The following is a 22,187-nucleotide window of genomic DNA, read 5'->3' on the forward strand; positions in this document are numbered from 1 at the left end:
CTTGCTCTTACCGCAGCACCTGATAAGTGCAATGGAAAAACGTCTGGTTTCCTCCTGCATGTTAAGTGGTTTATATTCTCCTCCTCTACATACAGCCTGTAGCTACAGTTTGCTACTGTACAGACTCTTACACACAGGTAATAACAGACAAAAGGAAATGACAGATAACCAAAGGGGGGTGTGAGGAAGAAAATAGCACACATTGTCTCCTTTTGCAAATCTGCACAAAACATGTAATCTTTAAGTTTCTTCTGAACTCGAAGACATACAATTAAGACGTGTTTGTTGCATTGCAAAAATATTTTTTTAAAGCCATAAATTAATTTCACAAACAGCTTCTACATTCAGTTTTAGATGCAGTGTAATTTGCACAAGAGAGTATCAGATGAGGGTAGATTTATATCTTTACTGCCTCCTGCATGCCCTGACAAGGAGCTCATTCCCATGATTTGTAAGTAGGTCTCTTCACTGAAAAGCATTAACAATATTCACTTTAGATAACATATGATTCCAGCCCCTGTGAGAGGGTGGCTTTCTTAGAAATGCTTTGTTAGCACTCTCTCTCTTGATAAATGATTTAGGACATGTGGCCAGAGACATCAATACAATCTTGGTCGTAATTAAAAAAGGTGCACACCAACAATATTACACTGCTTTATTTTAACTTTGCCTGTCTTCTCTTTCTTTCTCTCTCTCTCTCACTATAACTCCCCCTCCCCCCCTGATTCAACCCACTCTTCCTCTCGCTGAGCCCTGGAGCACCCAGGAGATAATTCAAAAAGCACTTGCATGGAGTGAAACATGAAAAACGGGGGAAATTAAATTCTCTCTTTTTGCTCTATTGTTCTTTCATTTTCTCCCTTTTGTAACATAAATGTATAAAAGCAAGGCGAGCTAGATTCTAATTATGATTTTTTTGCATCGCTAAAAGATTTTTTTTATATATTTAAAAAAATGAAAGAGACGTTTCGCAAACAAAGTAGGCTGACTGCTACAGCACTTTGTCAAAGTCAGAGAGTTGCAAATGCAGCAACTTCAATAAACTTAATAATTTTTTTCAATATCCTTGTGAACACTTATGTGTTGAAATACCTGAAAATGAGACTTTGATGTTCAAACAGAGCTGCAAAACTGAAGACATTGTGAAAAAAATGTATTGTTTTGCATTATCAACATTCACTTGTTTCATATGTTGTCACACAAACAGGTCTGAGGCAGCAGAGTTTATTCAGAAAGCTCTTGCATCTTTTGCATTGTGTAAGGTGGTAATCGAATGCAGATGATCACCTGCAATAAAGGTCTTTTTGGGAAGCTACATGGGAGATACAACACAAACTGCCAAGTACAATCGAATAAATTAGATGCTGTAGTGATGTACTAGTAACTGGTAATTCAGAGAGAAAGTGGGCAAAGTAATTGGTTTAGTTAGTGTAGAAGAGCAAGATAAAGAATATCTATTGCCTTGCATAAGTAATTATTGCCCTTGGGCATTTTTACATTTTGTAATATTGTAGTCACCAACTTGACTATAATTTTCAATGGTATTTTATATGATAGATCAACTATAAGTAGTGTATAATTGTGAAAAGAAGGAAAAAATTATTTTTTTTGCAAACAAAAATCTGAAAAGTATGGTGTGCATTTTATTTAAACCCTTCTGAGTCAATACAGCTGTTTGAGGTATGTCTCTACCAGCATCCGGAGACTGACATTTTTACCATTCTGTGCAAAATAGCGATCAATCAGATGGGATGAATCCCATCTGTGAACAGCAATGTTCTGGTTTTGTCTTAGGTCTGGACTGTGACTTGGCCATTCTTACATAGGATTGCTATGATCTAAACCATTCAGTAGTACCTCTGGCTGTATGTTTAGAAGTTGAACCCCTACTCCAGTCACAAGTCTTCTGTACCCTCCAACGGGTTTTCTTTCAGGTTTTTTATGTAATTCTGACCAGCTTCCCTGTCTCTGGTGAAGAAAATCCTCCCCACTGAAAGATTGCTATCAAAACCTTGATTCACTATAGGAACATTTTGAAGTGATTCACAGATATATTCTTGGGCCACATAAAACATTTTGCAAACATGCTAACAGTTTCACATTTTCACGCCTTTACACAACAACTGGATTTATAAAATTACACAGAGGTGCAATATGTATTAAGTAGGAAACTTCTAAAAGCAATTGGCTGCATGTGATATTTTTAGGGATATCAGTGCAACGCGGCCTAAATACAAATCCACACCGTACTCTTCATATTTTAGTTTGTAAAAATACCATATGAGGGTTAGGTCATAAAGCAACATGTAAAGCTCACCAAGCACTGTTCAGCTTGTTGTCTGAAAATGGGAAGATGGCCTACATCCAAAATGCTATGTGTGGTAGAAAACTAACACACCACAACAAGCTGTGCATATCATTATGGTGTGGGGATGTTTTTCATTAGCCGGAAAAGGAAAGCTGGTCAGAATTGATGGGAAGATGGACAGAGTTAAATACAGGGCAATTCTGCAAGAAAACCTGTTACAATTTTCCAAAGACATGAGACTAGGGCAGAGGTTCACCTTAAAGCAGCACAACAGTGAACAGTTTAAGTCAAAGTGTTTTAATGTGTTAGCATGTCCAAGTCAAAGTTCAGACCTAAATGCAACTGAAAATCCATGACAGCAATTGAAAATTGATGTTCAAAGATGCTTTCCATCCAGTTTGAGTGAGTCTGATCTATTTTGCAAAGAGGAATGGCCAAAAACATTAGTTTCTATATATGCATAGATGTCACAGACATAAAAATACCTGCAGCTTTAACTGCAGCAAAATGTGGTATTAACTCAGGGGAGCTGAGCTTATATTTTTACCTGTAAAAAATGTATAATTTCCTAACCCTTCACAAGTATGCACTACCTTGTGTTCACAAGTATGCACTACCTTGTGTTGGTCTCTCACATAAAATTCCAATACAATACATTTTAGTTTATGGTTGTAACGTAACAAAATGTGAAAAGTTTAGGGTGCGTAAATACTTTTGCAAGACACCTTTCAGAAGATTTCCACTTTGCTGCAATCATGTGCTCTTTGCTGGGTTTGATTTAGATTGTGTTGATGCAGACACTTTCCATCTAAGATAAAGATTTCCAAATTAAAGCTTCCAATCCTTTAACTACAATGTTTAAGCCCAGCAGACCCTTTTACATTGCTAGGATCATTTTGATGCATCAGATGATATTCAGGTTTAAATGAGACCAGTAGGTGAGGATGCAGAGGTGTAGTAGAGAGGTGGGGAGAGAGAGATGATTCATACCCCAGTAGAGGGCAGCCTCTTGCCATCGGGGTTTGGGCGCATGGGCAGGGAACTGTAGAGCCTCACGCCTCTGTCGGCAGCAGCGTATCTGTTCTGTAAAAGCAGAAAGAGAACAATTTCAGTTGATTTTCTAATATTTATAATTGAATACCTTAATCATTTGTAAAATCTTAAAATACGATTTCTAAAATATTTCCTTTTTTCAAAGTCAGCCAGATTTCTTCCCTATCAAACCAGATATGCAGGAATCTCACAGCTCAGTCCTATTAGTTGCTTATGAAGTGTTTGTTTCATAGATTTCTACCAAGTCACAAAGCTGTTGCGATGACTATGTTAAATCCCCTCAGACCACTAACACCACTAAGCTGTTGTGTGTTTGGTAGCTGGGCTCCACTCGACTGACTATATTTTCTATATGTTGCACAGCCCATAATTAGAGTGAAGGGGGTTTTAAGTTTTGTGGCTCCACCCTGCAATTCCACATGTGTAGTTTCAGCCATAAAATTCAACCCTAAAAATTGGGGCAAAAGGCTTTCACTAGTTGGGAAGGTAATGCAAAAGACATGTTTGTCCTGCCAGGGAAAGACATGGTTAGCTCAACAGGGTTGACAGAGAGGACCACAGCATGAGTACCTCCTAGGATTCACTTCAAATCTCACCTCCTTTATCACGTTTCTTTGTCATTATCTCCCTCCTCACTTCCCTCTCAAATATGAGCACCTTACTGCACCTCTGAGACTCCTTGATATTCTGTTATTCTCACATTATCATTGCTCTTCACTCCTTTTCATCTGATTTGCAGTGCATCAGTGTCCCTTTATGTGTGTTAATTGACAAAAATTAAATGTTTCTTTTCCTCTCAGGGTCCAGCTTTAGCTTCTGTTTGCTGTTTAGTTAAAACAAACACAGAAAAGGCTTTTCACCGGTGATCAAAACAAATTGGAAATGATGCACTAGTTGAATAACAACAAAACAGATAATCAATTTAGAACAATTTAGAACAATGCTATCATTTTCATTTTACCTCATACTTGCATCACTTTTTTTATTATTTTCTCACCTTACAAAACACATGCATAGCATGAGCACAAAAACCACCCCAATCTGCACGTGATAACACATTTCAAATGAAATGTTCCTATATTTTTAACAGCTAAAGGAGACAAACAATTTTGAGCTGACCATTTCTGGCATTGCCTTTAACTTCTGATCAGTCACGTGACTTAGGCTTAAGTACATCTAGTGTACAAAAGAAAGTATAACAGATGCAGCTATTACAGTGAAACTACATAAACACACAGATGCTGAGTGTGTCCAGGGGCAAATGTAGAACAATTACCACACAGTATGTCAGTGTCCTTTGTTGTTTGTTAATTGACAAAAATAAGTGTAACATATATATGAAAGAAGCACATAAAACAGCAAGTAGAATGATCATAACTTATATGGCAATATTGGTGTTCTTTAACTGCACATGTCATGGTAAAAAGAAAGTGCAATACATATTTTTCCTTTGTATCTTCAGGATTTTAGAACCTGGTAACGATCAGGTCATTTAATTATGTATTTGTTATATTTTTTAATAGCTTCTTCTTCATACAGTGACTGTATGTTAATTGCACTCTGAAAAAAATAAACATATAGTCCCACTCCAGCCCAGAACTGCCCTGTTTAGGTTATTCCACCAAGCTGATTTAGACGCGTGTTGTACCCTACTTTGATTTCCTGTGTTCGTTATGAAATGAAAAACAGATGAGTAAGCAGCAATGGCCATTTTGTCGATATGCGTTGCATAATGATGACACAGCATTATTAAATATATCCCTGCAATGTCCTTACAAGAAATTATGTAAAGCTAGTAAAGCTGTTTTTGACAGATTGCACAGGAGATATTGAAGCCTATCTCCATCTCTTACAGTTTATCTTTTGAGCCTTGTTAGTTACCTGGTCAACAAACAGCTAAATGAACACCTCACAGAATGACTAGCAAAGAAGCAACAGTGAGTAAATGTTTGATATTTTTCCTGTGTGCCAGCCTAATCTAGCCCCGTGGCATGCTGTATTACAGGGCTAATAACAGCTGTCTGTGGCCTGGAGGAGACACAAGCAGGCCTGGCTGTGCTAACTGGCCCTGACAGACTCATTAGGTGTACTGGCAACTAGAACACCAATAGCCAAACTTGTCACATTTCCTCGCTGGCTCACAACAATTCACAAGTGCAAGAAGCACTGCTCTCTGCTGCTTTTCTTTTATTTTTGAGTCCTCACTTCAGTGGCTCTCACTCCTTGTCTCCACTCTTTCAGTTTTTGGATGACTTTTGTCTGGTTTCTCCCAAACCAGACGCTCTAAGTTGTTTGCCATCTCCACTCAACATAATGCTGCATCTAACATCGCTTTCTTTTCTTCAGCCAGCGCACCCACAATCTGGCTCTGCCCAAAATACAGCAGATCTTAGACGTGTTGCTCTAACTTAAAAAAGTGGCCTATAGAAGTAAATCTGCACATGTATAAATAACTGACCTGCTTTTTTGACAAACATTTGTGATCTGTAACAGGAAGATGCAGCACCATACCAGGAAGGCACGGGCATCCTCTGAACCTTGTGTTACATACTGTAACTAGACCTGTTTGAGACGGACAGGGACTTCCCCAGGCAGACGGTGAAAGCAAACAATCGTTCTACGACCTGGTGGGGGCTGAGTCAATCAGACAATAAACACAAAGAACCAATCAGAGTCATCTGAACACAGAGCCTGTTAACAATGGAGGGAGGGATACACATTGCTGCCAGACCTCAGCTATGTTACAATCTTGTATACCTTCACAAATGTTTACATGACAGGGATTATTCTGATGCACAAGTGTTACGTGTTAAAATACACTAAAACAATTAAGGACTTTCAAACTAATTGTTAAGACAAGTGTTTCTTTTGCATGGTAATATTTCAATATTTCAAAGATCTGGTCTTTATCAATCTATTGATATAAACATGTAAATTTCCAAAAAAGAAAATAAAATGTGTGCTTGTTTCCCTTGTAGTTTTACAAATTTTTTTTTTACTTTTACTGTCACAATGTAGTTATATTAAGTTTCCCACTTCTATTTTTTAGGAAAAAGCACAATATACATTGTTTCATTGTAGAGAAGGGGCCAAGAAATCAGCTTATGACTAGAATCTGATCATTTTCAGCTTGTCAGCAAATGAAACATTTTCTTTTACCAATCAGTGAACACCAAGGCTGTGGGAATAACACTCTTCAGTGTGGGATTGTTACTGAGCAAAGAAAACTCAAAGTTAAAAGTAAAAAAAAAATATGTAAAAGGAAGCACAGAAATGTATGAAGCTATTTAAAAGGAAACCACAGTTTCTACAACATGTTATGACACGGCCATGGTTTATTCAGGGTACAGAGAGAGACTATAACAGGAAGGCTTAACAGAGTACAGCATAGTTGCTCTGGTGTTTCCTTTTCAACATTTAATTTCTGACTGTCATTGAACAATCTGGATTTGCAAATGTTGGCAGCTATTTGGCCTCAGGCTTTAGGTGAGGAACTACATTCTCATAAGAAATACACACAGTAATGCTAACTGTGCCAAGCTAATAGTTAATATAAAGTGCTAAAGTCTTTAATCATTTTGTCCTTGCTTTAAATGTTTTGTAAATCTTGTTTTAAAGCACAATTGTTTCTGATAAATAACTGACTGCTCCCCGCAGGATGGCTAGAAAAATATCTTGAGTGCTGTTCTTATATCTTCTTATATTGTTGTTCTCAAAGAAAAATAGAAATCAGGTAAAATTTATATTAACAGGTAAAAGCTTTACAAAAGCGAACAATTGGAAATCATACACAAAGTTCTGATCAGTACATTTTATCTGGATGTTAAATCACTAAAACAAGTTTTTATTCCACCATTTTACTGTAGAATATTGGTGCAACCACACACACAAAAAAAAAAAGAAAAGTTTTGATCTCTAACAAACAATAATTATTTTAACAGCAAAACTTCTTATATATAAGATAATATTTTAACTTCATACCTGCTTGCTAAAAGCACAAAAGGCACTGCCGTACCTTTCCTCATTAAAAATCAAGATTGGCTTTGCCGTTTTATATGCTGGGCTGTTAGGGCACCGTAAAGCTAAAAGGCGCAGCTGTGGGGTTATAGTTACCTGCTGTAATGCTAGCTGTTGCATGTTATATTATTTACACAGATCTGGTCTTAATGGAACACATGTGCGTCTGAGGCCAACATTCTTCCCAGATTAGCTGAAAGGCTGCACTCATCACACGCTGGCAATGAGAGGAATGCAGGACCCAGACTGACTTATAGGGAAACACTAGAACTCATCAGTGGTAAATTGTGCTCTCCATGTATGTGCAGAGACACAGAGAATGTACATCAAATAAGTATTTCTGTATTACGAGGGTTGTTTTTTTATCTTGTTAGAACTACATGTACTGGACAATGCCTGTAAAATAACATTAACTATAAAGTCATTTTACTTTTTGTCGCTCCTAAATGTAGTCTTTCTAAGACATCTGCAGATAAAATACATGCCCTCAGCATCACAAAAATGCATCAGTAGTTTTTCTAGCTGTGGTGGTCCGACAGTCAATGACAGACTGTGAATCACTTTTTCAGTGGTTTATACACATTATTAATTGCTTTAATCTAAGGGAAGCAGGTGCAAACTGTTACATTGGTTTACGAATTGCATTTTGATGAATCACTTTCTCTTACATATTTAGCAATAAGTGCGATATAATTTGGCAAGAGGCAATACATGATATTCTAATATGCTTTGCAGCTGGGATATTTACACTTGACTGAAGAATTACATTCGAAAAAAGCTGTATATGCATCAGGATTCAGAAGGTTGTATTTGTAGCTAAATCGTCCTGGTAAAACCCCTTTGATACATCTTAGGCTTCTTTGTTTTATGTAGCCAACTCTTCTTTGCATAGAGTTAGAAGGGATTTACGCTCATAGTTTGATGTTAATTTGTCCACTGTATCTTTGCTAATGCCTGTGCCTTCCTGTGTGTCAAACCTGAAGTGCAAAAACTGCTGCTTATTTCAAAATAAAACATATTTATGCCAGAATAATAACGAAATGGGGACAGTCATGACTCAAGATTCTGACAATGAAGTATAAAAAAAAGGCCCATATTTTTAAAGTGCTATTTATTTAACCACAGCAAAAGTTTTTTATTTATTTGTTTTTATTTTACACGTATAAAAATGATGAAGTATGCTGTCTTCCATTCAGTTTCAACTTAGTCCTTTACTTCAAATAACTTTTGCACTGTGGAAAGCACAACTCTTTATGCGGGAAAGAGACTGTGGATAAAGCAGCTCGAGTGCAACCAGAACATGAAGCCAGGGGCTACCTGCCTCAGGCCAGTACTGACACTTAAACTACTGGTCATACTGCTGGAAATATCCAACAAACACCGGTATCATAGCTGGGACTATTTATAGAAAACTCTAGCTTTCCAACTCTTTTATTCCACTTGCAGACAAGTCAGTATGCATGCACATTCATAAACCTTGACCTTTTTGGTACGTAATTATATAATTTCCGCTGAAATAGAATTTTATTCATCCTTGCTATATATAATGTTATATAAACCTTCCTCTCTTGTCCTCTTTTGTTTGCTTGCATTTTCAGATCCTCTGCGATAACTCCACCCTTCCTCGTGTTTACATTTCTTCAACAGTATCTACTCCATTAGTCAACACTGATCCCAGTTTACAGTATGGTACAAAATTCAAAATATTTCACACTCCCATCAACCAGCAAAAAAAAAAAGCTATTTTAGTAATAGAAGTTCATATGATTATGAACACACGGGTGATTTGGTCCGTGAACAAACTATTAAAACTGAACATAAAATACTGTATCTTTTTATGAAATGATATCAAGCAAACTTTGACCTTATGCATCTGTAGCACCATGGACCACATCCACTGGTTCCTTACTTTCTGACTTTGTGGTTTTTCTCAAACTTTCATAACAGTGTTGCTTTTGGTTCTGTTCAGGGATTCTTTTTCTACTTCTTTCTGACTTGACTTCATGTCTCCAGTCACTCTGCATGGTGACAGATTCTATATCTCATAAACAACAATGCAAAGCCTGGCTGCATGTGGGGGAAGGCAGGTGTGATAGAAAATTCAGGACTGTAACAAAACATTATACAGTCCACGGGTAGTGGCATATATTTTACATCTCCTCACAGGAATGTGGAGTAAAAGCTGGAAATGTATTTGTTTTTTAATTGGAGGAAAAGTAATTTGGTTTAATCTACATCAGTAAAGCTGGATGCAAGACACATGTTCAATAGACCTTTCTTAAGAATGCAGCCTTTGGCAAGGATAATATGCATTAAAATAACTCCTGATGGAAGAAATGTATTTGCTCACTCTCCAGTCACCTTCTCTCTCACGGACACATACCTGCCCTTTGCATGAAGTGTGACACAAACCAGGAAAGATGGAGTGCATTAATAAGGTACAGTCAGTGCCCTTGTTTTGTCCAACACACAGAGGGAGAAGAAACTTTTCATTTTCTTTTATCCCCCTCTTTTTCTTTAGAAAAAACACCTTCTTTACAAGCATTTCTCCTGACGACAAAACAAAATCAGCAGCACAATAATACAACTTGCACCAACAGCTGACAAGCGGAGGCTCCTCTTGTGTTCTAGCCACATATAGTCTGGTACATGCTGAAAGTAAATGGATGAGAGAAGCTTTAGTTAAGAAAATAACTGAGGATTTAATGGTTCTTATTTTATGAGCCATGCACAAAAGGCCAAGGATTATTTGTATACAAAAAGAAGCTGGAATAAATTTTTCCTAATGTTATCGGTATCACTAAAGAGAGCAAAATCTCACAAATCTTGGGTTTTGTGTAGAGAAAAATCTATGGGTTATTCTATTAATATGATAGTGTCAGAATAATACATTTATTTTGCAATATTACTGTTGTTAATCCTGGGATTTCTTGCATTTGTTCTTACACACAACATGACTTAATTACATCTGGCAACAACAACAGCACCTGGGGAACTAATGTGTTGCTTGAAACAGCATTAAATTTGACATTCCAAGTCCCAGAAAAAAATAGGTCTTCTCTGTGAAATACAAATATTACAAAACACTTGTGTCTCTGATTGTAGATGCAACTTCTTTAATGAATTTAACATATAAGCTATAGATACAGTGAGACTTTCTTTATGGCAAATAAAGCAAGTCACGTTTGCAGGCATATATAGAGGTTAAATTAATAATGCGAAAAGAGGGGAAAATGCAGTCCTAAAAAGTCTCCACAGAAACGGAGTGACATGAAGACACTAGAAAAGAGGAAAAGACAGAGATAAAGAGAAAGAGTTGAGAGTTGATATGCTGACTACAGGCAGTTGATTTGGTTTCAGAGAGCATTGTTACGGTGCTTTGAATTAATGCCTCCCAAAGAGTCCAATTGTGATTCTTGGGTTGTGCTGACAGAATATTTGACAGCCAGGGGTGAGCTGCTGATCTCAACCCAATCCTCTGTTCTCACTGTGCGCATGTGTGCATGCCTCATGCTTTACACATCTGCACACATACACATGTTCAGACGCATGTGCACAACAGAAAACAAAACCGACAAGGATATTTAATGATAATTAAAATAATTATTAACTAAGCACTAACACACACAGAGATGCAAATTACCTGCATATGCAAGGAAGGCTTCTATGCAGGTGGATTGAACACATTCAGTTAATCATGGTGGAAAAGTTTGACCGACAGTTTTCCCTGGTCTCTGTGTTTTCTTCTCCCTGTAGGAAACAAGTTACCACTCTGGGCTGCTGAATAAACAAAAAAACACAGCCAAGCCTGATGCTTTGCTACAGCGAAGGGAGGAAAAAGAGACACTCCAACAAAAATAAACCTGCATGATGCAATAAATTGTAAAGAATCACGATGTACTGTAAATATATAGAATAGTTATTTTCACATTGCCCATTGGTGGCACTGTTGTGCCTCTTTCTCTCCATCCTTTTTTATTATGCAGAGTTGGAATGAAGGTTGAAGCTGACTTCTGAACAAGCAGTGGAGGCTCCTACATATATCTGTGTATCTGTGTGTATGACTGCGTACGTGTGAGTGTCTGTGTGTGTGTCAGGGAAAACCCTGGTCCAACACACAGCTTTAACTAACCACAGTGTTGTTATTCAGGTGATCATGCATGGTAGTGGAAAGCACTTAGTAAGTGCTTTTCCAGTGCTTTCTTAACCTCTAACTTTCTAAACCTCTAACATATATGCAGACAAATATGATAACTAGTCCTGAGAAAATAATTTCATTCCAAAAAGTTTTATAAACACCTAAATGTTGCAAAATACCAGAATTACTGTATGTCATGCCAGGAATAACTGCCTTTAAATCACTGTTATGACCCACCTGTTCCAACAGAAGTTTTGGCTTCAACATCATCATCATCAAAATTAGTTAGCCTTAATTTGGCGCCTCAAAAGTGTGGACACCCGATCTTGGAAACAAGAGCTACAGTTTCAAACTTATAGTTATTTTGTTTGAAATGCTAAACAATGATATCTACTTTTTAATCCTTGAATAACAGAAGGAGACTTAGCAAGCTTGTAGTCACAAACTAAAAACAGTCATAGATTACTGCTGTAATAACATGTTACTCACAATTTTCCTCCAAAACATTATCAAACAGGAGTTCCCACTGACACTGCTTGTTTTTTTCTTAGCATTGTGAAACAGCAACAGTAGCTATTTTATGAAGTACAAGGTAGGACAACAAAATAGAGTGGAAACAACTAATGGATTTAATTGATTAAAATCGATTATTAAAATAGTTATCAACTAATTTAGTCATCAATTAGTTGCTATGTAATCACGTTTTGCCATATGCAGTCTATTTTTTAACACAATCTGTTACATTTGCGGCCAGTGTTTGGCAGCAATGATTCACCGAACGCGGTAGAACAGTAGAAGGAAAAAACTAAGCCAATAGTTGGGCTTATTTTGCATGACGTTCCACACACATAGATCTATACGCCGCACAAACAAATTTGCACTGAGCATGATGGCGGAGCATGAAAAGGTACAAAAGAGAAGGAGGACAATTGAGAAAACAAGAAAAAACAACATGAACAAACACATCAAAAGTACGGGGGCACTTCACCCTAGATGCAGTAAAAAGATGAGTGACCTGCAAGATATGCAAAAACGGTCTTGGTCTTGCATGGCACGGAAGCACGACTTCTCTACATGAACATCTGAGATGAAAGTATGTCGGAGTTAAAGTGGGAGAGGATCAGGCATAGTCTGTTCTATTGCACATTTATTGATTTTATGATATTGATATTTGCACTAATATATGTAAAGAGTGGAAAGTGGGAGTGTGTTTGTGTGTTTGTTTACTAACAAAATCCATTGGTCTGGTTCTCGTAAAAATAATCGACAGATTAGGCAATTGTGAAAATAATCGTTAGTTGCAGCCCTACAATAAAGTACCAGGTATTGACAATGTAGTAGGTTGGCACAAAGACAAGTTTGTGTTTATAATGTCCAAGCTACTCTACCATGACTATGTGTCTCATTTGTAAATTACTTGGTTATCATTGCAATTTTAAAATCTCAGCTACAGTGCTTGACAGTCTCACAGATGATATTTATAATTTGAGGTCAGATAAGAAGTCACCCTGGATAGTAAATCTTAAAGTTTAATACACACCTTCATCCACACTAAGTTGGTGAGCCAGAAGATCACAAGTAATGTGTCCATGCTAAATAACTGTAAGATTAGTGTTTACAGTCATTCTTTAAAATGACTGTCATTTCTGAGTCTATAAGGATATGTGGTGTGCACTACACACCAGCAGTTCTTGCATAAAAAGGTACCCTGGGTGATCTCCTCTGCTTTTTAATTTCATGTCATAACTTACAAAAAACACTTAAAAGTGAAAAAAAAACATTGATTTATTTGACTTTAAGTTCTTTGTAGCTTTGCCGAAAGATTAACTTAAATTGCAGCTTACCTTAATTAGCTCCATAAAGCATAGGCCTCTCTGCACAGTTCTGGTCATTTTTCAGTAGATTTCTCTACATTCTACTTCTGGTTTCTTCCATTACACAAACATTTGTCGTTGTTTGTTGATGTAGCTCACGCTTAATTACCAATGAAATGATACACCACTTTGTTTGGCTTTGTAATGATGACTTTAAAATGCAATTAGATTCGAATTTTTTATTAGTAGGAAAAATGCATTTAGTAGGTGTATCCTTACAGCTGAATCTTAACAACAATTCATTTAAGGTATAAACAGAAACCCACAAAAATATTTTGATAATAGTATTTTCTATTCCTTGCAACAACTTTCGTCAGACTTTAAATTTAAAAACATTAAACATCTTTCTAAGTCTTTGCTATGTATAACTTCAATTCAAAACAGTATTAAAAAAATAATTTTATACATTCCTCAATCTGCTTCAAACAGCCAAGGGAAAAATTAATCAGTGTTGTAATTATAATTAATCATCTTGATGATTTTTACTGTAAAATTGTATTATTTTTGATGCATCTTAAATGTAACAAATGCCCTTTTTTTTTTTAGCATTTATAAATACTACATTATTGAGTAGAATTCTTAAATGCACTTATTGTTCAGGTTAAGCTGATTACTAGTGCCGAGTAGTCATTTTGTCTGGAAGATATATCAACATTGATGTTGAACTCAGAACATGAGACTTTTGGCCACAAGGAAGAATTGTCCAAACATAAATCAGGAAATACAAAATTATTCAGGTTTTGATTATAGATACAGTATGTCACACATTTGACAAATTTTGAGAAAATTATGATGACATCAGTGGCAAATGAGTTATGTAAATGGAAGATATTAATAGTTTATATTAAGTTTGATTCCTTTCTCCCCTTTAAAATGTTTTTTTGTCAGTTTTAGAACTTCGCTTACCACAGTATCTTGTGAAGTCTGTCAATGAACACAAAATTTTAATTTTTAAGGTTCGCATCATCCCATAGTGAAACAGAAGGTGTTTTCATATGTCTTACTGTAAGCTTGAGAAACCTTTTATATCTTTCCTCATTTTGAAAAAAAAAAAAAATCCAGAATATGACTAAAATCAACTTGGATAAGCTTAAAAAAAGAAGAAGAAGAGAAGCAGATATGAGAATGAAAGCCAACTGAAGAGTAAAATTGTGATGCAGGTGTTGATTTTGTGGATGAGTACTTCTCATCTGGCTGCTTCTCTCTCAGCCTTCTCCACCTTACTGTCTCTTTTCCTCTGCCTTTACATATTTCTCTCAATCTTGAGAGCCGTGGCTCACCCTAATTAGAAATTCCCCCTCCGACCAACTGAAATTGAATTGCCCATCATTTGCATAATGATAGCTTACCGGGCTGACGGCCGATTTACCATGAGATGAAATGTAGCAATCACTTAAGAGAGTGACCACGGGGGAGTGCGGGTAAAAGGGGCACATAAGGAGAAAAGGAGAAGAGTGAGAAAGTAAGGATGAAATGAGATCGCAAAGACAGAGAGTGGAAAGGAAAAGCAACGAGAAAGAAGGGTAGAAATTTGACAGGTATTTAGGTTATTGTCTCCCATAGCGGTAATGCTGGAGGGAGTCAGTGTCCTTGATATAAAAGCAAAGGGACACAACAAGGACACATAAGGACACTTATTGTAATAATGTTTGCCTTTAAAATCCAAATTTCATCTATCACACAGAACTAAATTCTTAAATGTTTTAGCTTTTTCTTTTTCCTGATGTTTCAGTTCTGGCTCTGCCTTCAAGATTTTAAACTGGGATTTTAAATTTTAAGCTGGGATAAAACTACGACATCTTTTTAAAGTATGGGATAGAGCAGTCAGTTTTGGGAAACATACGTTTTTATTTAAGAGCCAAGTGGGGTCCGTTTAAAAAATGTCTTCCATTTACATCAAGATCAATCTCATGAATTTTATAACAGTTTTATTTTATAATCCTATGGACTGCCATCATGTTTGCATTAGATGGAAATTTACGGAGTGGTTTACACTGAATATTGTTTTGGTGTGTGGTCACTATCCAATAGCATCCCATGTTTAACAAATCTAGTAACATAGAATATGTTAAGTGGAAAGAACAGGTTTAACTATTGTATCTGATTCATAAGTAATGCATGTCAAAAAATGAATGCGTTGGTCAAGTAACTACTATCATATTTTTGCTTTTTAGATAATAGTTTTGCATCAGATGATTAACACATCTGTTCTGCAGTAAATGTTTCACATTAAACAAATACTCCAGATACCTACTGGCTAATAGTGTAGCTCATAAATGAAAATTGTTTTATTCTAATATGACAGAAGTTTCAAGGCTTACAATATAAGTTTTGTTTTTACTAGTATAAAAACTAATGAACCGAAAGGGGAAAAAATGACCAACCAGAAAGATGATTTCTTGTCCTTGGGGAAGACAATAAAGTCAACATTTGATAATCGACTAATGACTAAAAAAGTCCTGAATAAAAGCTGATCATTTCTAATAAAATGTATGTGTTTTACATCTCGCCCCAATCTGAGTAGTCATTAACAGGTCTCTGGGTTTCTTTTTCTAAACGAGAATCATTTCGGCAGCTATCTGAAGCAGCTAAGACTTTGACAACTCATGATCTCCACACAAAACCCCAGTTTAAAAAATCTCAACAAACACTATTTGGGTGTGTATCCTTTACCTGGAACTTATTTTTTTATTCTCAGTAGGGTGTGATAACACTTATTTTTCTCTCATTTACTTAGCTGTGCCCTATTCTTAGTTTCTTGAGCAGAGGTTTGGCGAACACTGACTGTCTTCCTGCACATCAGGAACTCCCTGCCCGCCCACTGTTTATAAGAAGTGGCCACATTGTCAACTGTGTACTTGACAATGAATGCCACAACTGATGAACCACTGCCTCCCCAGGTACAAATTACTGTAATCAGTGATATGATTATCATCTTGTTAGCTTCCCTCCTTCGGGCCATCAATCTCACATTCCACTACATGCCTGAAAATTTGATTTGTTAAAAATTATGATAAATCTTGTGTGAGTGATGTCATGCTACTGTCGGTAAATCGAATAAAGCAGCATGATCAGTCCAGTAAAATGATAGTGCAGAAGCACAGTGCCAAGGCTCATGCATGCATGCAGGCATAGGTCCTAATACTTTTTTCATTAGGGTCCTGTTTATAGAATTTGCTTATTCATTTGAAAGAGTGGGTCATATTTGTTAGCACTGAAGTGATCATGTTGGAAGCTCTGCCTCCAGTCTGATAAGGCCACTGTTTATTGTCTAACTTCTATTCTCTAACCTGAAGAACCTCAGACTCACAGACACGGTACTTTCCACTACTTCAGCATGTGCAGATGTTAGTGAGTGTGTGCACTAATGTGTGTTTGTGTGACAAAGCCCTAGTGTATGGTGTGGTCCCTGAATTTCTTTATGAGTCCTGACCTAATTAAAACGTCCTGTCACTGTTAAATAACTGACAAGTCATCACAAAAAATGCACACACTCCCACACACACTAACAGTGGCGCTCGCATCACTCATTGCTTCAATTATTTATTCAATTCTTCAATCTCCTCTTCTTCTGTCCATCTATGCATAAGTGATCTGTGATCACATGTCGCATGTTGAAGTCGGTTGCCCAGACAGGACGGAGTTAAGTCCCTTATCTCTCCTCCCCAGAAGAAATTCCTACTAGAGGCCTCGCTCTGCTGGTTTCCTGCCTTCTTGCCCAATGCCCTATTTTTACTCATCGGGGCTCTAGCATACCAGGGGCAGCTTTTTCCTTGTCACTAACATACTTCCTGCCATTCTCAGCCTGACATTTCGCCCCTCTGCATGCTTTGCTCGGATCGTTCCCCCTCTTTATGGGTCATAACCTTTCAGTCGGAGACTGTTCATATTTAAATGTACCTGCCGACACCGGCACTACTGAGAGCTCCGAGATCACTGGGGTTGGCCTTTTTTTTTTAAAGAACAAAACCCTGTTCACTGGTTTTTAACATCAGCTTTCAGAAAGTGTTAATTTCAGATCTTTCTGCGAGCTGCCAGAGACAATCAGTTCTACTCTTTTTGTTGCTGTCAGGCCAACTCGAGCATTCATGCACAAGACGCTTTAGATTCTAAATATTACGTGGCTCTTCATCTTCACTTTGGATTTTCAATTTTAAAGGTATTGAGTCCCTCAGAAGCCCTCAGAAGTTACCTAATTATAAAAGACTTCACCTGTTTGTAATTTCTCCCAAGGATAAAAACATCTGTCCTGTGAAAGCCTCAGAAGTTTGCTAGAGATCATTAGTGAAGAGTAGCAAGAAGAAAGCCATTGTTGAAAGAAACCATATGAAGTTCAGTTTGCATTTTACCACAGTCCATTCAGGGGACACAGCAAACAAATGTGAAGGAAGTTCTTCTGGTCAGATGAGACCAAATTTTAACTTTTTCAGTAAAAAACTAACAGTGTCCATATCTAACAGACCATCCCCAATGGTAAACATGGTGATGCTGACATCATGCTGCTGGGCTGCCTTTCTTCAGCAGAGACAAGGAAGCCAGTCATCTTTCACTTCACAATCATGCACCATGCAAATATATTAAAGTCTGTGATTGTAAGGTGACAAAATGTAAAAGTGTCCAATGGGTATGAATACCGTTGCAAGGCATTGTAACATTGGGCATAACCACATTGCCAATAGGCTGATTTAGAATGTCAGTGCTATAAAATCAAATCAAACAAACAACTTGAGTAACTGAATGAACTCATATGATCTACTTCAGCTATTCTCGAATGTAAAGTCAGAGGATTTAAATAGAAACAGACATGATTTTAGAGAATGGATAGGGAGACATAATATCAGTGACTGGCTCTTCCAACAGCTTTCATCTTATTCATACGCCGACGTGGTCAAAGACAGGTGGATCGATGCTTGGTAAAAACACTAATAACATATAAAGTGAGCACACTTAGCGACAGAGTTTCTTTCTCATCAAGGTCGGAATTCTCCTTTTTAGTGGAATTTAGGTCTCAAAAGAAAATATTCAGGCAGCTACGGAGGAGAAAAAAAGTACATTGTCTAATTTTCAAGGCTGCTTCTCAGCAAAACAGGGATATTGACATTCTAGATGAAAACACTTTGGATTCTCATTCATATCTACAGTAATAAATGTGCTGATTTTCAATCGAGTGAGTTATCATGAATATTAGACGATGGACACCTGTGCTTGCCTCACACTGCATAGTGCACAGCTTTTTTTGTCTTTTTACTGAGTACATTTGTGAATATCAATATTATTTTCCTGTAGGGGGTAAATTACATTGAATAGTTGCCAGGCTGCAGGAAGAGAGAAACTGCTCAGTTGACTAAAGGAGCTATTCTCTATTTTATCTCTCAATCAGTGCACTTGTGTGAGTGTGTGCCTGAATGCCGTCCTACGACCGTGTGTGTCTCTGTATGAGCAAACGTGGGCTTCATTTTGACGAGAAGCAGATCGAGATGGAGCTTGCTGCGTGACCAAAACCATGGAGGAGAAAAAAAGTCCACAATATGCAGACCGATGTATCCAGACTTCAGCAGGATGCAAGGACTGTAATCAAACCATAAATCATAAAGCACTGAGGTTACAACACACCTCTCCCTTTGGGTCTCCTTTTCTCATTGGTTGCCACCGTTAATAATCTTTACGATACATGCACACACATTGCTGTAGATGCAAGTTTCTCAAGTATAACTGTTGGTTTGCCTTAACCTGTGGTTAGTAAAAATGTTTTGTTAAACTATTTACATGATTAATACAAAATTATTAATCGATGATGTAGGACAAATAGGCCACCATCACAAACCACCCAAAGGAGTAGTTGAAGTAAAACAGGTGTTTGCAAATAAATCGATTATCATTGCAACTATTGCTGTTTTAAACTGATGGTGACCATGTTTGTTATTGAGATCTTGGTTAATGAAAAACCTCCAACTTTCCTACTTTAAATTCAGACCTCAGGATACCTTCCTGTTTATTTTTTGTAACCTACAACTTGCAAAATTTGATTCCTGAATAAAAATTAAATGCACAGTTCAAAGCATCAAGTTTATGAAAAAACACAAAAAAACTGAAGAAACCCAATTCCAGTTTTAAAATAGTCATAATAATAGTCACTGCAAACCTTACTTTTACTGAGGTGGTACTCCTTAAAAAGACTTTGACAACCCCTGATGTAGAAGAGCAAAATAGACGCTTAAACGGAAAAAGCCTCTCATTGCAAAAAGGTCTTTTTTTATTTAAATACCCCAATATTTCTTGTCAGATTGACAGATAAGATGCGAACAATTTGCAAGCACTGTAGGAATATCATTAATGGCTACATGGTAACTGTGTCAGGGCTTTCCACTGAGGCTAAACTGAAGAGCTACTTCACAGTTTTTAATGAGTCAAACTGCATTTGATCATCTCTATTTCCAAATCCAAAATACTTTTAAGGGAGAATTTCAGGGTTTTCATGGTATCTGACTCCTGTGACAGCAAACAAAAACCTCAATACATGGACTAGAAAAACCTGGACTGGAATATTTCACACTGATTATAGAGTCTTTAAAACACATGCTGAAATTCATAAAAAAATTACTCTATCTTGTGAAAAATCCAGTTTTGTATTGTTCCTGGGAAGACAATATTGTCTCATTTAGCGAGCTAGATTTAAAATCTCATGTGATGGGTTAAAATCTAAAACTTGTTTAGATTTCTTGTGATTTTGAGATCGAATTTTTTCTGGAAGCAAACAAAAAATCAATAAGAACAGAGCAGCTCCAAGCAAGTGCTTTTGCGACAATTCATGAAGACAAGAAGTGCATATTCGCCAGGACTGGGACTTTTTCATAGTGAGCCACCTGAAGTGCCATAATATTGGGAGAACAGTGGTGTCACTGTGAAGTAGCTGTGTGATATTGAGTAGACAGACCCATTTAGAGCTCCACTATAATGCTGACAAGCTACTGTTATGTCCACAACATCTGGAAGGCCAGTGAAGCTCACACTACTGAAATCCAGAGAGAGGAGAAAATAAAGCACCTGACATGGTCATGGATGTTTCACACACTCACCTATAAGTCCTATTTAGAAGAGAGGACTGTAGATTGCCACTTATACTGCTGAGGATATGTTACAGTGTGGTGAGTAATTTGGAAACAATCCAAGCATTATCTAAAGCTCTTATGGTCATCTTGAGCAGAATTTAAAGGACTGGAATTGGCTCAGCAACATGATGTGTAGCAAGAGTTCTTTGTAGAGATCGAATAGTTTTCTCTCATTATTTAAATTACAATTTCTTTCTAAGTAGCTGAAAAACCAATTACACCTTGTCATGTTCAAAAGGGGAGTTTGCATGTTTTGCAAAATAACCAAAGTAGAAGAAAACAACTGCCTGAGGTAAAACTGGAAAAAGCCAAAATCAAAGAAGAAACAGTGTGTATCGTACACAATGGTGTCAAAAAGGGCTTAGAGATGTGTCCAATGTAGCTGCAGGTTTGAACACTGTATAAGGAATACATGAATGCATAATGAGAGTCCAAAATGAGCCAAGTAAAGCACACTGAGCAAATCCCTCAAGGGAAAGGAAATTATTCACAGTAGACGAGGACACAACTCATAATAATATTTGGAACAGAAACTTTTGTCTTCTTTTTTAAATTGAAATCCTTGCTTTAACTGTAAAATCAGAACAACCCTACATTAAGTAAGCATGCTTTAAACTGAAGATGGGGATTTTAAACCCAAAGCCTTGCTTTCATATCATAGCCAGAAGTAATTTAGAAGCAAATCTGCCTGTCTGTTCTGTTTAGCATGTTTCAAGCTCACATGTGGGCTTGCACCAGACAATATGTGAATGTGTGACCTGAAATAAGATATGAACAAATGACAGCTAAATTTAAGCCTTTGTGTTCACTACAGCTTGCACAATACTGAAAGACGTTTTACAGCTCAAACAATAATTCTGTATCAGGATGTAATTCATTCTCGTATCAAGAGGCTTTTGGCAGCAAAGATTGAATCATCAGCCTTTGTTTCATTTTCCATGTAATTAAATCAGCAATTGAAAAAACACAATGTAAGCTGGCATGTGATTTAGGGAAAATTAGCATTTTTAATCACAGTACATTACTTTAATAACTCAATAAATCTGAGGCAGCTGGAACATCCGAGAATGTTGTCACAGCTACTTAGCTCTGCATTCGTGACTAATACAGGCTGATGAGAATCACCCTAAGAGAGAGAAAGTGTCAGAGAAAGGGAGGAGAAGAAAGAAGTCAGAGAGGAGGAGAACCCATGGAGATGGAAACAAAAGCATGCCAGGTGAAAAACGTGGCTGAGCAGAGGCAGGAAGGAAGACATAACTGCACTGTGTTTGGCACAAAAAGGGGAGGGGGGTTGGCACTTGTCTCCCCTCTTCGAGCTAATAACAGTTAATCCCCAATTAGCTCATCCATTACCTCTGTCATACACAAGACCTGCTTACCCCTTGTGTTGCTTTGTTGCTCTGCTTTGTTTGTACAGCTTAGCGATGGCTGTAGTCAGGGACACAAAACAAGTCTGAGTAACTACAGAAAATCTCATTTAATTATACAGGATTTCAAGAAACAGGGATAAGTACAAACAAATGCAATTAAAGTGCAAACGTCTCCATATTTTAAAGCCAATTCACTAAGTCGTAACCTGGAGCAGAAGGAATAGACTACAAAGTGGGAAAAACTGGAAGTGCTTCAAAGATGTTGGGCAGAAAGACAGTTTGCTATTTATCTCCTCAATTTTGCATATAATCATGCAA

At 37.1% G+C, this 22,187-nt stretch overlaps 1 protein-coding gene across 2 annotated transcripts in view; it reads right to left on the bottom strand.

Annotated features, from left to right (window-relative positions):
• Nucleotides 1-22,187, bottom strand: part of tox2 (TOX high mobility group box family member 2) — a 136,182-nt gene that overhangs the window by 95,702 nt on the left and 18,293 nt on the right. For both annotated transcript variants that reach the window (XM_047348739.1, XM_047348738.1), the window contains exon 2: nucleotides 3,299-3,391. In XM_047348739.1, the coding sequence (XP_047204695.1) occupies nucleotides 3,299-3,391 (93 nt within the window). The remainder of the gene's footprint in view (nucleotides 1-3,298; nucleotides 3,392-22,187) is intronic.

Source organism: Girardinichthys multiradiatus, chromosome 20 (assembly GCF_021462225.1).
Source record: "Girardinichthys multiradiatus isolate DD_20200921_A chromosome 20, DD_fGirMul_XY1, whole genome shotgun sequence".
In the NCBI taxonomy this organism is placed as follows: Eukaryota; Metazoa; Chordata; class Actinopteri; order Cyprinodontiformes; family Goodeidae; genus Girardinichthys; species Girardinichthys multiradiatus.